At 60.1% G+C, this 14849-nt stretch overlaps 1 protein-coding gene across 6 annotated transcripts in view; it reads left to right on the top strand.

The window, feature by feature from the left end:
- Positions 1 to 13580, top strand: part of UBR4 (ubiquitin protein ligase E3 component n-recognin 4) — a 136884-nt gene extending 123304 nt beyond the window's left edge. For all 6 annotated transcript variants that reach the window (XM_086325315.1, XM_086325310.1, XM_086325277.1 and 3 more), the window contains 9 exons: positions 425 to 643; positions 1432 to 1545; positions 2434 to 2576; positions 2940 to 3065; positions 4174 to 4368; positions 6719 to 6943; positions 9993 to 10083; positions 10833 to 10995; positions 13223 to 13580. In XM_086325315.1, the coding sequence (XP_086181441.1) occupies positions 425 to 643; positions 1432 to 1545; positions 2434 to 2576; positions 2940 to 3065; positions 4174 to 4368; positions 6719 to 6943; positions 9993 to 10083; positions 10833 to 10995; positions 13223 to 13287 (1341 nt within the window). In that variant the 3' untranslated portion in view covers positions 13288 to 13580. The remainder of the gene's footprint in view (positions 1 to 424; positions 644 to 1431; positions 1546 to 2433; positions 2577 to 2939; positions 3066 to 4173; positions 4369 to 6718; positions 6944 to 9992; positions 10084 to 10832; positions 10996 to 13222) is intronic.
- The last annotated feature ends 1269 nt before the right edge of the window (positions 13581 to 14849 follow it).

Raw genomic sequence — 14849 nt, 5'->3', positions numbered from 1 at the left:
ATGCAGCACGCAGCACAGCCCCTGTCGGTGTTGGGGGCCAGCCCTCCTCGGTGCGGTCACTGAGTTCACCACTGAGGCCTTATCAGGCGCCGCTTCTCTGGAGCGTCTGACCTGAGCCCCGTTCACGTTCACTGTGCTGGGTGCTCTACCTGATTCAGTCATCACAGCGACCCTGGCCTGCCCCCGTTTTATAGCTGGGGGTATTGAGGACTGCAGAGCGTGGTGACTACTCGGGTCAGTGGCAGAGTCTAACCTCCATTTGTCCAAATCTCTCGAAGTGTAAAATCAAAGGATCCGATCGAAACCAAGCAGATGACGTGAGACTGTGCACATTGTTTTTGTTTTCTTCCAACCTGGAAGCTCCTGAGAAGAACACGTGCCCGTGCACTTGGTGGCCTGCAGCTCTCTGGTCCTTTCTTGGCAGGTTCTGATTGGAACCGACTCCATCACAAACCTGCATAAACTGGAGCAGGTGTCCAGCGACGAGGGCATTGGGACCCTGGCTGAGAACCTGCTGGAGGCGCTGCGGGAGCACCCCGACGTGAACAAGAAGATCGACGCAGCCCGCAGGGAGACCCGGGCCGAGAAGAAGCGCATGGCCATGGCCATGCGGCAGAAAGCGCTGGGCACGCTGGGCATGACGGTACCACCTGCCCGGGGCCCCTGCCTGTTGACAGGGGGGTTTAGGAGCTGGGGTCGGGCATGTGAAGATGCAGGCTGGGAGGTGGGTGGGGGGTGGGGTGTGAGGCGCCGTGCCCGACGCTTTGCTTAGAGATGTGACTGTCACTGCTCTGCTCTGTGCTGCAGAGGTCAGACGGCTCAGATTTACAGAGACTTTAGAAATGGTGATGGCTCTTGTAAGATTTTGTTTAAGCCCCTCATGTGTGTCTGTGAGGTTGACATTACACCCATTGTTCAGATGAACTAGTTGGGGCTGAGAGGTGCAGTAAGCAGGCCAGGGCACATAGCTAATACGTGGCTGGCAGGCATTTGAACCCAGGTCTGTGTGACACAGGGGGCTCTGGGCTCTCTTCACTGCCCACCTTGGAAGAGGCCGCAATCCTGTGAGACCGAACTCTGTGTCAGCAGATTTAAAACTCTCATGGGAACAGTAAATGAATCGTGTGCTGCAGCCCTCAGCAGCCGAGGCCTGGGCTTGCTGGCACAAGGAGGGGGACCTTACTGGTGGCAGGTGGCCACTGGCCGGGGTTCCAGCCAGATGGTTTCCTCTGCTTCAGTGGTTCCTGTAGGGAGAGAAGAGCAGGCGGATCTGGGTCTGCACCCTCATTAGAAGCCAACTGAAGAGGTTTCCTTTCAGCGCAACCGTCCTTTCCCCATATGTAGAGGGTCAGCGTGTGCCTGCGTGTCCTGGGCCCGCGGGGAGGGTGGGTAGCAGCCCCATCTGACCCGACCCCTGGGACCCCCTTGCAGACCAACGAGAAGGGCCAGGTGGTGACGAAGACGGCACTGCTGAAGCAGATGGAGGAGCTGATCGAGGAGCCGGGCCTCACGTGCTGCATCTGCAGGGAGGGCTACAAGTTCCAGGTGCGCTGCCGGGCCCCGCCGGGGCTCACGTCCGAGGGCCAGCCGTCCTCTTCAGAGGCGGCAGGTAGACTGATCTGAACAGTCGCAGCAGCAGCAACTGCTGCTCATTGAGTCAGGCCCTGTGCCCAGAGCCTTTATGTCAGCTGAGTAACTTTATCTTTAAACGTGTAATGAAGAGCCCTCATCTGTCGATGAGAAAACAGTACCCGTAGCAAAGGCAGAGTTCTAGGCCAGTTCAGAACCGGGGCTGTTAAAAGACACCATGCTGCCCCCGTTCAGGTAACCTGACGAGAAGGGCAGGACCTCAGCTTTTTCGGCGCCACCGGACTCGCTTTACCACCTGGGAGCAGAGCAGCAGGCGGCCAGTTTGCTGCCCTGAGGCCTCAGGGGCGCCCTTTTCCTCTCCAGCTCGAGTTGACTTCCTCGCTCCTCAGCCTGCTGACTGGCAGGCGGCTGGGGCTCAAGGCCTGTGAGTCCCAAGGTGACACAGGCTCCTTGGGGCTTTCTGGTCAGTTTTGAAAAACAAGCGACTTAACAAGAAGCTGCTTTTTTCTTCATTTTCAGATGAATGCAGCAGAAAGAAAAGGACAGTTCAATCTTGCATTCCTGCCCCTCTGTCTGCGCAGCACCCACCTTATTTTGGTTGCTCCCCACAACCCTCATTTTACCGGGGCTGTGCCCCGCCAAGTGCTGAACCAAGTGGCTGCAGGGCTCACCGTCCCGTACTCGTGAACACAGCCCCTCGTAGGCATACAGCCCCCAGGGTTCCCTCTGCTCTGCTTCCCGTCCTCCCAGAGCCTGCTGTGGTGCTCCTCCTCACCTGCCTTCCTCCCAGAGCCTGCCGTGGCACTGCTCCTCACCTGTCCTCCTCTTCCCTCGTCTTTGCAGCCCACCAAGGTCCTGGGCATCTACACCTTCACCAAGCGGGTGGCCCTGGAAGAGATGGAGAGCAAGCCCCGGAAGCAGCAGGGCTACAGCACCGTGTCCCACTTCAACATCGTGCATTACGACTGCCACCTGGCGGCCGTCAGGTGGGCCTGCTTCCTGCAGCGTGGCCCCCACAGGCCTCCCCCGGCGTGTACTTCTTTCCCAGACCTGGGGGGCGGCAGGGAGCAGGCAGCTTGCGGGAGGCCCTGGCCTGGGAGGGGTTGGGGATGCCAGCCCTGAAGTTTTAATTGTGTTCCTTAGGTTTTGGGAAGTAGGGTGTCCTGCCTTCAGCCATGTAGGTCCCAGAACCATTCCTGGGAAAATGCACTTGACTTCTGGCCCAGGGTTGGTGAGAGCAGCCTTGCCTCCTGGAGGCTGTGGGGCCGGCGTTTACCATCTCGTAGTTAGAAGCGGCTGCTCCTCTGTAGAGTCAGTAGTCACTTGTCCCTGCTCTCCTCCCAATCCAGGCTGGCTCGAGGCCGGGAAGAGTGGGAAAGCGCGGCCCTACAGAACGCCAACACCAAGTGCAACGGGCTCCTTCCGGTCTGGGGGCCCCACGTCCCCGAGTCAGCTTTTGCCACCTGCCTGGCGAGGTGAGCGTGGGGCGTGGGGCGTGGTGGAAAAGAGGAGGTCAGACCTCCCTGGTGGCCCAGTGCTTAGGGCCTGTGCTTTCACTGCAAGGGCTCAGGTTCAGTCCCTGGCTGGGCTACACAGGTCCCCCACGCTGTGTGGTGTGGGCAAAGAAAGGTGGAGGGGGGTTCCCAGGAGGCGGAGGAAGATCAGCCATCGGCTCAGCCCCGTCATCGGAGACCCACGTCCATCCTTACTTGCTCACGGGAGCCGCCTGGAGCAGGAGTGAGTCTGCTGAGAGAAGCCTGCACCCTCAGCACTTGGGCCCCGGGAGGAATCTCTGGTTTTCTGCTGCCTGCCCTTCTTTCCTGATCTTAGGACTCAAGACACAGGACCCCTGACTTGATCCTCGAGGCCAGAATTTCCCAGAGTTGACTTCCGTTCCTCTGAGGTTTAAATAATGAAAATAGCTTAACGGCTCGGGGAACATTGGTCTCCTTTCAAAGCTGCCCTTGTCCTAAAATCCAGAGTGGAGCAGTGGAGCCCTCTTTGAGGTCCTCATCCCCTACCGATGCCTAGGACAGTGGTGCGCGTCCTGAGTCCTGCCGTTGAGCTCAGGGATCTGGTCCTTGGCAGGGATGACGATGCAGGTCACACTAGACCACGTTGAGCTTTTCACCGTGTGTCAGAAACGAGGCCCAGGGTGAATCGGGCAGAGCCCGTGGAGATGGCGACGCATATTGATGTAGAAAAGCCTTTTTTCTTTTTTATGGAGGTTGAATAGATGATTCTCATGGATAGATCACCTTGGCAGAGTGGATAAGTCCTACTTTTCTTCTTCCGAAATGTAGTTCCAGTTGTCACAATACGTTCTATGACGTTAGTCTATCAAGGAGTGGGTCCCCAGACCAGTGCGTTCTCATCAGAGCTCGCAGAACATCTCATTTAGCGAGAGCAGAAATGAGAGGGTGCCGTGCTCGTCCCCAGCCCTGCCCCGTCCTCTACTCTCCCTGTCGCTGCCTGTCTGTGGGTGTAACCTTCGCACCCATCTGGCCGGCGGGGGCCCTGCCTTCCCAGCGGGTCTTCGCCGTGAAGCTGGCTTCCACTTCGCCATCTGTCCCCTTCTCCCAGGCATAACACTTACCTCCAGGAGTGCACGGGCCAGCGGGAGCCCACATACCAGCTTAACATCCACGACATCAAGCTGCTCTTCCTGCGCTTCGCCATGGAGCAGTCCTTCAGCGCGGACACGGGCGGGGGCGGCCGGGAGAGCAACATCCACCTGATCCCGTACATCGTGCACACCGTGCTCTACGTGCTGAACACGTGCGTACCCGCCCGGGCCCTGCGCGCCGCAGTCTGTTCCAGAGCTAGCGCTGGACCCCGGGCGGCATTTACTGAAGTAGGAACGTTTGCCTTTTTGGAGTCACTCAGGATGAAGCGGTAGACGCTTCCTTTTCCAGAGCAGTCTCATCTCCCTCCGAGGGCTGCATCCTAGGACTGACCTTGGGCCAGAGCGGGAGCAGGGAGCGGGAGAGGCCAAACCATCGAAGCTTCTGCTTCAGCATAGCCCCAGCTTGCAAGACTGTTCCCTCGGGTCAGGGCCAAAACAGACCGGCTATTCCCGGTTAGGTGTCATGGCTGGAGGGCGCGGCAGGACCGAGGGCCTGGTATCCGTAAGTGCAGACTGGACTTGCTGTCCGCGCTTCCTCTCCAGTGAGTGAGGCTCTGGTGGCTGTGAGGGGGAGGGCGGCTGAGGAGGAAGATGGCCCAGAAAACAGCCCAGGTACCCTCACCTGTGTGTACACTGGGGGCGGTTAGGTGTCCCTGAGAGGGCAGAGAGTAGTCAGTCGTTCTGCCTCGCTTTAAAAAGCCAGCTGAAAGATGGAAAGTGCTTAGCTCCTTGATTTGATTGAAATGGTTTTACGCCTTCTAGTGAGAGTCTCCCGTCCGTGGGGCAGGTGCTGACAGGTGGAGAGGCTGAGTCCAGCCCACCCGAGGCAGCTGCACTCAGTTCAGGCAACAGAGCGATCATTCTCTTACCCTTCCTGGTCTTCAGCAGAGTGATTTTCTCCTTCCCTCCCGTTTCCCTGTGAGGTAGAAGGCCGCTCTGGAGATGGCAGTCTTCATTGTTAGAGAGGCGCTGGCGGGTCTCCACCCATCATGACCTCACCCGCTCAGCTGTTTAGACCAAGGAAACAGCCTGCGTTGTTGACAGCCTGAGCATTCCCATCGCCCTCGCGGTGCCTCAGGCCTGAGCAGCGCTCCCCGCCCCGGCCGTGGACCTCTAAGGGGCCCTTGTGTCTTCTTGGCAGCCGTGAGGTGGCAGGGGCTGCCCTGTTCTCTGGGGAGCGAAGCGGGCCTGGAGAGGCCGTGTGCTTTGCCTGGCGGAACAGAGCCCATGGCCTCAGGCGTCTCTGCGTCTCCCATGCCAGACGCGCATAACTCAGCTCCGGCCCCTTAGCTGGGGCGGCATGGCCTCCCGTTGTCTCAGTCCCCGAGGGCTGAGCCGGCAGCCGCACAGAGAGGCCCCGCCTTCTTCCTTCAGCGGCTCACGGCGTGTGAGCTTGGTCACGGGGGCTGGTTGAGCAGGGCTCACGGCCTTTGTATGTGAGGGCGAGTGTGTCACACGCACCGTGGGCCAGCGGAATTGAGTGTGTCCTGCGATGGCACGAAGCTTCTGGTTGCTGATTCTGAGTCTGGCGGCCCCTCCTGCCCCACTGCATCCCACCCGTGGAGCAGGAGAGGGCGTACTGTCCCTGTGCCCCCCACCCCCCACCCAGCAGTGTCCGCAGCGCCATCCACGGGCCTGGTGGCCTGGCGTGTGTGCCCACTTGTGTTGCGTTTTTACTTCCCTCCAGAGAGTTAGGCCAGGGCGGCAAGCACTCTGGGTCTGAGAGCGCCATCCCGGTCTTAAGGGGAGAGTGGCCTCCCAGGGCCCACCCAGGGGCTTGCGGAAGCTTCCTGGCCAAGAGAGTGGGGATCCACGCTGGGGAGGCCGGGCCAGGCAGCCTGGTCGGAGCCCGGTCCCTCCCTTAACACGAGGTGGTAGCTGTCCCCCTGGGTTGCTGCGAGGATCGAACGCGATAACCTTAGCACACACCCGGCGGTGAAGTATGGTCACCGTTGTTACTGCAGTTCAGACGGGCGCGAGAACGAGAGGTAGGGCTCGCTGGAAGAATCTAGTCTAATGAAGGAGACAGGACAGGAGAGCCTTAAGAGAGCGAACCAGAAAGGCCTAGGAGAGACACCGGGGGCAAATGCCGTGTGGACAGTTAGCGTACTGAGACTCGTGGGGTTGGGGGCTGTGGGCCGTGGGCTCAGTCAGAGACTCCAAACCAGTGACTTGAATCACATCACCTCATCCCCCAGGCCTTCAGATACCCTGATAAAGCGGTGCTGGCTGTCACGTTCCAGGGTCATTAGAACACTGAGATGGTGGAGGGTTTGTGAAAGTGCTGGTCACGTGCATATTGGAGTTGTGTGGAGCTGGACTGGGGGTGGGCAAGGAGGATACTGCCAAGCAGGACTTGGGGGGCGGGCTGCTCCGCTTGCAGAGGGGCGGGAGGGGCCGCCCGTTCAGGAAGCTTCCCAGCGGGAAGCCGAGCACACCCTCACCCCTCTTGCGGCTCGGGCCTGTGTCTGCCCTGCTCTCAGGGTGACCCCTTTCTTCCAGAACCCGAGCAACATCCCGAGAGGAGAAGAACCTCCAGGGCTTTCTGGAGCAGCCCAAGGAGAAGTGGGTGGAGAGTGCCTTCGAAGTGGACGGGCCCCACTATTTCACGGTCCTGGCCCTGCACGTCCTGCCCCCGGAGAAGTGGCGAGCCGTCCGTGTGGAGATCCTGCGGAGGCTGCTGGTGACCTCCCAGGCTCGGGCAGTCTCTCCAGGTGGAGCCACCAGGTTGGTATTTGCTTCGGGAAGCATCTGCTTGGGAGGTTGTTGCCTGGGCTCTGAAACCCACTCTGCAGGACTGGCTGAATGTCGGGTGCTGAGAGGAGGCCGCTCGTCAGCCTTTGGTTGACCCTCACCCCGCTCAGACTGTCTCACCGAGAGTCTCGGCCTGATGGCGGACAGATGCCGGCTGCCTCTGGGGCAGGTGTTCAGCCTCTAGAAGTGGAGCTGGGCTCACCTCTGGGAAATACGTCAGGGAGGAAGCCACCCAGGCACCGCGTGAAGCCTCTCAGGAGAAGAATTCGGGCCGGCAGGTGGCTGGGACAGGCAGTCCGGTTTTCCGAATCTTGCTAGTCCCGGCTTAAACTAGCCAAGCCTCAGGGCTGTGCTCGGGAACTTCTTTTCTGACACTGAACGTGTCATCTCTCTCCTTGCTCACGTTCCTCTCCCGTCTGCCCCGCATTCCATGAGCCTGTCCTCTGTCTCTGCTGTTGGACACCTCCCGAAGAAGGGGGGCATTTCAGGAAAGAAGCGGTCTTCATTTTCATGACCCTATGTTGTGATTTGGGTCATCAGGGAGGTGTCTTGAGGGAAACACCTGCAAATGATAACATGGATTGTTGGGCCTGCATGGATTGCCGCACTCCAGGTGGGCCCCGTCACGCGGCTCTCGGCCTGGGGTGGCCCCAGCCATCTGCATTCTCAGGCTGCAGAGTAGGGTGTGGGTTGGTGGCTTGCTTCTGCCCCTTGAGGGAAACCTGCTTCGCTGTGGGGAGTGCCTAGGGTTCAAGGGGACATTTCCAACAAGGGCACAGAGGAGGAGCTTTAGGCCCCAGTGGTGACAAGCCAAGTGGAAACACCCGTGGGCCTGCATTTCGCACCTGGTGTCTCCACTCCGTCAGCTCGTTTATCACGCCGGTAGTTGTGGGCACCTCCTGGCCCAGAGAGCAGGTTGGAGCTCTGCTGGTGGATCCCCCTGCCCCCATTCCAGACCAAGCACTTCCCAGGGTTTCCCAAGAGCCTGAAGCATTATTAGTTAGCTTGTTTTATTGTTGTCGAAGGATAGCTCAGGAATCAGCCCATAGCTCACTCCTAGGAATCAGAAAGTTAGACATGGGAGGTACTGAGTTGTGGATGAGCAGAGTTGGCCTGCGTCCACAGCGCAGAGCGGCTGCTCACTGGGCGCAGGGCCTCGGTGACAGGTGTGAAACCCGTGCCCACAGGAGCTGTGCGGCGTTCACTTAGGAGACTGGAATTCATTACTGTCCTGGGCAGTTCAGGAAAAGCCGATCTGGTCACAGCTTAATTAGGAGATCCAGCGTGAGCTGGCCCGTGAGCTGCCGTTTTCTCTGCAGCAGTTTGGTCACCTTCACTGATGAGCCTTAAGTAATTAAGTCAGGCAGGGCCACCCCGGATTCCTGCCACCAAAGCATAAGAGCAGCGCAGGCAGGGCGTGGGGGTGTGAGCGGGGCGGCGGGGCAGTGGGACTCCTCCAAGGAGGGCGAGCGATCGGCCCCTGGAGGGCGGGGCAGTGCTGCCCAGCGGCTTCCTGCTGAGTCCATTGTGGGGGAAGGTGGCAGATACACGGAATCTGGGAATTTGCATAAAGTTGCTTTCTCCTGCGGGTTTCACATTCAGGAAAGAGTCTTCTGCGAGGAACTTGCCAGCATTTAAGCCTGGGACGTTCCTAGACGTCCGTCAGAGCCTCCCTGTTGCCGCCTGCCAGCACGCAGACCTGCAGGGAGAGAGCTCCCGCCCTGCCTCCAGGCCCACCCCGCAGCAGGCCTCCCTTTAGACCACGTGTGTGCACGCGCTGTGGGAGGGGAGGAGGCAGGCGCTCTGGAGAGGCTGGGGGCGGCGGGGTACAGGTAGCATGCTTTAGCAAGCGGCGCCGTCTCCGTTGTCCTTTTACTTTGGTTAAGAGCTTAAACGTTTACTGAGTGCAGGTGTGGATGGCTTGTCCTGTGCTCAGTCCCTTCACTCGAGGCCCATACGCACAGTGTGCTTTTAGCCTCTTAAATGAATGACGTCTGTGCTTGTCTTAGAGTCTCGTGTTTATAAACACCTGTGCTGTGCGTGCACACACATTTTAGTACCAAGTCTGGTCCCTTTGGTTGCAAGCTCTGTTTCAAGGGGTAGAATCTCCACGACAAGGGTTTCTCTAGCCTTTCCAGACAACACCTACCCTAGATCTTGGGTCGTAGAGACCGAACCCTGGCACCGGCACTTCACCCCCTGTGCGGAGAGGACTGGCCTTCCTGGCTTTCACGCTGGCTGTGCCTTCTGTAACCATTCCTGAGGCCCAGAGTGTCTGCCGAGAAGGCAGTGGACACTGCTGCCACCAGGACCCCTGGGTATTCCTGGCCGGTCTCTAACCCTGAACTGAATCACTGGATGAGGTGACAGTGATGCAGGTCAGGAGCCCAGGGGTGTGGCGAGCAGTTCCGGGATTATGCGGGGATTTAGGAGGTGTCGAGTGTTTGCAGCTCCCGTCCCAGTCGTCACTGTTGCTCAAAACCAGCTTTCCACCAGCTTCTGTTTTTCAACACGGCACGTGGTTGATAAGTTGCTGTGCGTGGCTAGTTGAGGTAAAATTCCCCTGGTGGGAACGTGAGGACCAAAGCAGAGCCTTTGTTTCCTCCCGCACTTACTAGATCCCGTCAAGTTTGAGAGCGTGTGTGGGGCTGAACCCAGGGAAGCGCGGGCTCCGCCTCGTCTCCTGGGGGCAGTAGTAGCCTTTTGGCTGCCGCGCCTGTAGCTTCTCTCCCCCTCTCCCCAACTCGGCAGGGTCACGGCTGAGGTGCCATGCACGGGACATCTGGTCTTGTGGTGAATAAGCCACGGGCCCTAGTGCCTCAGGAGCTCTCACCCCGGCTGCTTTCCTCTGAGAAGATGGTTGAGGGGGCTGGATTGAGGGGCGTGACTCCCAGGGTCCTTCCCGCTCCCGGTGCACGGGGCTTGACTCTTTTCCAGAAGATGGCTGAGGGGGCTGGATTGAGGGCGCGTGACTCCCAGGGTCCTTCCCGCTCCCGGAGCACGGGGCTTGACTCTTTTCCAGGCTGACAGACAAGGCGTTGAAGGACTACTCAGCGTACCGCTCTTCCCTTCTCTTTTGGGCCCTCGTTGATCTCATTTACAACATGTTTAAGGTAAGGCGGCCCTGGGAGCGTGGCTGGGCTTGGCAGGCACGTGGACGTCCGTGTGGCAGCTCTGGCCCTGCCTCGGCCTCCGGCTCCACCAGCTCCCCCGGGAAACAGGCTGCGCCCGCCCGCCGTGGGAGGGTTTCCAGTGGCTTAGACCCTGCCGTGAGTGCATTTGTGTCCACGGCCATTTCGTCCCTGTGCCCCCGTCTGCTGCTGCTGCGGACCCTCTCCTTCAGGCGGGTGCCCCCACCCCACCCCCACAGTCACCCTTCAGTGGTCGCTCTCGTGCCTTTCTTGGAGCAAGTCTGTGGCCTTGTGTGAGCGTAACTTTTTCCAGCACAGCTTATATTAGCTTGGCCAAAAGGTTTGTTCCGTGAGATGGTGCGGAAAAACCCGAACGCACTTTTGGTCACCCTTATGATAGGGTTCCTCCTCTCTGCCTGGAGAGAGGGTTTACGGCCGGCTCCTTCCATCATCTGGGAGAAACAGCTCCGTTAAAGCGTGTTGGCGAGCCCCTCTCCTGGGGACGTGCTGGTGTGGAAGGTGTGGGAGGAGAGAGTGTGTGCCTGTCGAGGCGCGTAGGTTCCCAGGACTCGAGCCTGAGCGGGGCTGCGCGAGGGGTGGCCGGAAGCTGTGCTTCTCCGGGAAGCAGGGCGCATGCCCCCGGGAGAACGCGGGTGTGACGGGCGGGCGCGCTCCCTCCCTCCTCGGCTGGGGCCCCGGTGACCGCCTGGTCCGTCTCCTGCTGCTTGTAGAAGGTGCCGACCAGCAACACGGAGGGAGGCTGGTCCTGCTCTCTGGCCGAGTACATCCGCCACAACGACATGCCCATCCACGAGGCCGCGGACAAGGCCCTGAAGGCCTTCCAGGAGGAGTTCATGCCGGCGGAGACCTTCTCGGAGTTCCTCGACGCCGCCGGTCAGTGTCAAGGGTTTTCATCTTCACAGACCATAGTGGGGCTGGCCGTTGCTTTCATCTTCGTACGCGGGGAGAAACAGGCGAGAACCAGCCTGTGGGTGACCAGCAGGAGGTCTGGGGGAGCTGTGTGCCTGCCAGCTCACTGGCTAACAAGATGCAGCCGTGACGTGGGGCTCCGTTCAGCCCAGGCACTGTGTCCATCACGCACGTGCTTCCGCGGTATGCAGGGCAGCCGGTGTGAGGTGGAGCTGTGGTTATCCCCATTTTACAAGGTGGGATAACCGAGGCTTTGATGATTGAACAGGTTCCCAGTGGGAATGCCTGGAAAAATCACTGGAGCCCCTTTGACTTCTGACTGTTACAGCAGTTCACAGAGTTAACATGGAGCTTGCCTGTCTTCCTCCTGCCTCTTGGGGATCCAGACATCGTGTGTCACAGCTGCCCCGGGGAGGTGTGGGCAATACCAGCTCTGCTTCCTGAGATAAATAGGGTCGAAGGAGAGCAGAGAGCGTCTCTGCTCATAGGCGCAGGGCAGCACCTCGACCTGCCGTCACACGAGGTGTCCCCAGACAGGTCCTCACCCCCTACTGGGAAAACTGAAGTCCAGTGTTGGCTCTGGAGTACAGGTTCTGTGGGCAACAAACCTGCCATCCCAATTGCGAGCATGAAAATGTGTTTGATTTCATGACGCAGCAGGTGACAGCAGGGGGAGGGCCTTGGGCCGGTGCTGAGGAGACCCACCCGGAGTGAAGGCCCCGTGCAGGCCGTGGGCACGGCCGGCCTTTGCCTGGTGGGGCTCCCAGAGCCAGAGCACAGGGCTGTGCCTGCCTCACTCCTGTGAGCTGCTTCCTTTTTTGCCTGGCATTTATAATGGGAATCTTGTCAAGTGTAAGAGAAGGAAAAACATCTCTCCACACTGCCCTGTCTAAGCGCAGGCCTCCGCCGGCATTTGCCAGGCTGTCTTCCGGGAGGGAAACGCTCAAGCGTTGGAGGGTGCTCCGTGTGAATTCCTCTCTCTGCCCGCATGAAGTTCCCCGGCCTGGGCCCGCCTTCCGGGTCAGCCGTCTGTTGCAACGGCCCCGGGGGAGCCCTGCTGGACACGCCTCTGTGGGTCTGCTGCCCCCTGAGTCGTCTGGCCATCAGGGCTTGGCACTGCTCACCTCCGTTTCTTTGTTAACTTCACTCGATGCTCTCAGGAGAGTCTTTTCAGCCTAGACACTTTACCTTGGCTGCTCTCTTTGCTTTTCATCAGGAATCAATCCTGAACGAGAGCAGGTAGCCTCGTGTCTGTGTCCTTAGGGCCCAGTGCCATGCCTGTTGTCCAGGGGTCTGGGGAGCATCAACAGAATGGCAGTCTGAATGGCAGTCTGAGCCAGAGGAGGAGGGGGTGGGCACGGGAAGGAGGGGCTTCGCGTCAGCCCCGGGCAGGGAGAGCAAGGCCCGGTCAGGCGGGATGGGAGCCTCTGCCCCTTCCACTCCGAGCGCAAGTGTTCATAGTCCCCTTTATTGCTTTGTTCAAACTGGTAGAAAATTTAAGAACATCAGACACACTCTCTTGAAACGCAAGGACAGGAGCATCTTCCAAAACCAACAAGAACCGGTGGGAGCCGCTGTCCCTCCGTTAGTGGGGCTGCTGGGAGACACCTCCGTCTGAGCGTGGCCAGGCCTGCAGGTTGACAGCCCACGTTGGTCAAACGTGAACCCTGTTTGTGAGGGACAGGCAGGGCTGTGGGGGGCCCGATGCTGTGCCTACCGTGCTTTCCTGAAGTGGCCTTGTCTGACCCCTGGCCCCTGATCTGGCGGTGGAGGGAATGGGGCTCCCCTGGCTCCCTCTGGCACCAGGCCCTAGACCTGGGCTTGGGTCCCACCCCCGAGGGCAGTGGGCTCGGCCTTTCTTGGCCCTCGGTCCCCCTGAGAGATGCTGAAGGCCGCAGACACGCTCTCCAGAGGCCCCTCCATCGTGCTCTGCGTCACAGTGGACTTGCAGGCTCCCTGCAGGGTCCAGGGACCCAGCTTTAGCGTCTCCACTCTTGGGAGATCATGAGTGCGGCGCCCCTGACCGGCGAGCGAGAGTTTGCTCGGTGACCGTCTCCTGGCGTCTCTGGGCTCCAGGGAGCAGCCGGTCGGAGCTCGTCGGAGCCCTGTGTGTTCTCCACAAGGACGCAGCCGCCGTGACTCTGGCTAGGCCATGCGTGCCACGGCTAAGCAGCCCCCGCCTGTTTTCCAGGTCTCTTGTCAGAAGTCACGGATGCAGAGAGCTTCCTGAAGGACCTGTTTAACTCAGTGCCCTGAGCCCCACGCGGAGAGCGGTCGACAGAGACGGAAGCTGCCTGCCTGCGCCCTCGGTGTCCCTCCTCCCGCGCCATCCCCTGGGGCGCCACGTCACTGCTCCCCGCTCCCTCCCTCCTCCCGGAGCGGCTTGGGGTCTTAGGCTTCCCGTTGTGTCTCGTGTGTGTGGTGCGCTAGCTCTGAAATTGTCTGTAACCCAAGCTGTCGAAGGACTTGCACATACCTGGGCGCCACGCTGTGTCCTGGCCCACTGAGCCCTGCGTGTGCACATGTTGAGAAATAAACGAGTGACTTCATACCCGTCGGAAGGAAGGTGCTGCTGTGCTCGAGCCCCTCCTCGGTGACACAGGCCGAGTGCGTCTCCTTGCCTGCGTGGCCCTTGCCGGCGTCGGCAGGGAGCTCCGCGTGCGTCACGTTTGCGGCCTCTTCTTGGCTCCAAATGGAGCCTGTCTGTCCTCAGCCAGCAAGTTGGGGCACCTCGTTTGACGGCTGTGATCGTCCCTGAAATAAATGCCTTGGCTTCTCTTTCCGTTGTTTGGGCCTGAAGAGCTGAAGCCCAGAGACACGTGATATTCTAGTCCCCGGCCGAAGGTGGGCTCTGCACAGTCGGGCGCTGGTCTTTCTGCAGCAGAGGGTGTATGGCATTCGAATTGAGAACCCTTCGGCCACGTCTCTGCAGGGTCGCCACGTTGGGAGAGGCCTGAGGCAGACTCAGGGTGATGAGGAGCCGCCCTTTATGAGCACCGTCTCTGCCGGGCCCGTGTGTCTGTGTGTGTGTGCGTGTGCGCGTGTGTGTGTGTATTTCTAGTCTTTTCTAGCAGCCCTGCAGGAGGGCGCTGTGAGCCCACGTCACTCGCTTAAAGCCCCCAGCCGGTTGCTGCTGCAGCGGACGCCTGTGCCTCTGAGGCCGTGTCCTGAACCGCTGTGGCAGTTGCCTCCGGGGGCTGGGAGCCCTGCTTCCCCACGTCGGTGGGCAGCAGCGCTCTCTCGAGGCAGCAGCGCTCCTGTGAGCTTCTCCCCAGATCGCAGAGCAAGGCCAGTGTGACCGCGGGCTTGCGGGGAGGGAGGGCTTGCAGTGGCTGCCTCCTTCAGCTCCCTGTGGGCCGCTCTGCCTCCTGCCTCCCCGGGCCCGATGTCCGCTTTGTGTGGCTCCCCGCTCAGGCCAGACCGTTTGGGACAGAAGGCTTAACTAGGCGTCTTCAGAGGACTCCCAGAGCCAGGACTTCGGCCCCCGCCCGAGCCCCCGACCACACACCACAGGCAGGCGTGAGTGTCCCCAGGGAGACAAAGGCGATTTGTTGCAAGAGCCGGGCTGGAGGCCCTGGCAGGCGGGCACGAGTGTGTGCTGAGTGCACGGGGGGGCCCGGGGGTGGGAACGGTGTCAGCTTGGCCCTGGGCACCCGCCCCTTCATTCACATCTCAGCTCTGCCCCCTGGAGTCTCCACACTCTCCCCGCCTGAAATGCAGTGTCGGTCTCCACGGGGTAGGCTGGTTGCCCGGTTCACGTCAGCTTACTTGCTGCCCTGTAGTAAGGAAATGCCTGTCCTTGTCACTGATGAACTCAT

The sequence above is a fragment of the Bos grunniens genome, chromosome 2, assembly GCF_055505025.1.
Source record: "Bos grunniens cultivar Pamir isolate PY7600 chromosome 2, Bosgru_T2T1.0, whole genome shotgun sequence".
In the NCBI taxonomy this organism is placed as follows: domain Eukaryota; kingdom Metazoa; phylum Chordata; class Mammalia; order Artiodactyla; family Bovidae; genus Bos; species Bos grunniens.
Note: the sequence above shows the minus strand (reverse complement) of the source record. Positions and strands in the feature narration are given on the sequence as shown.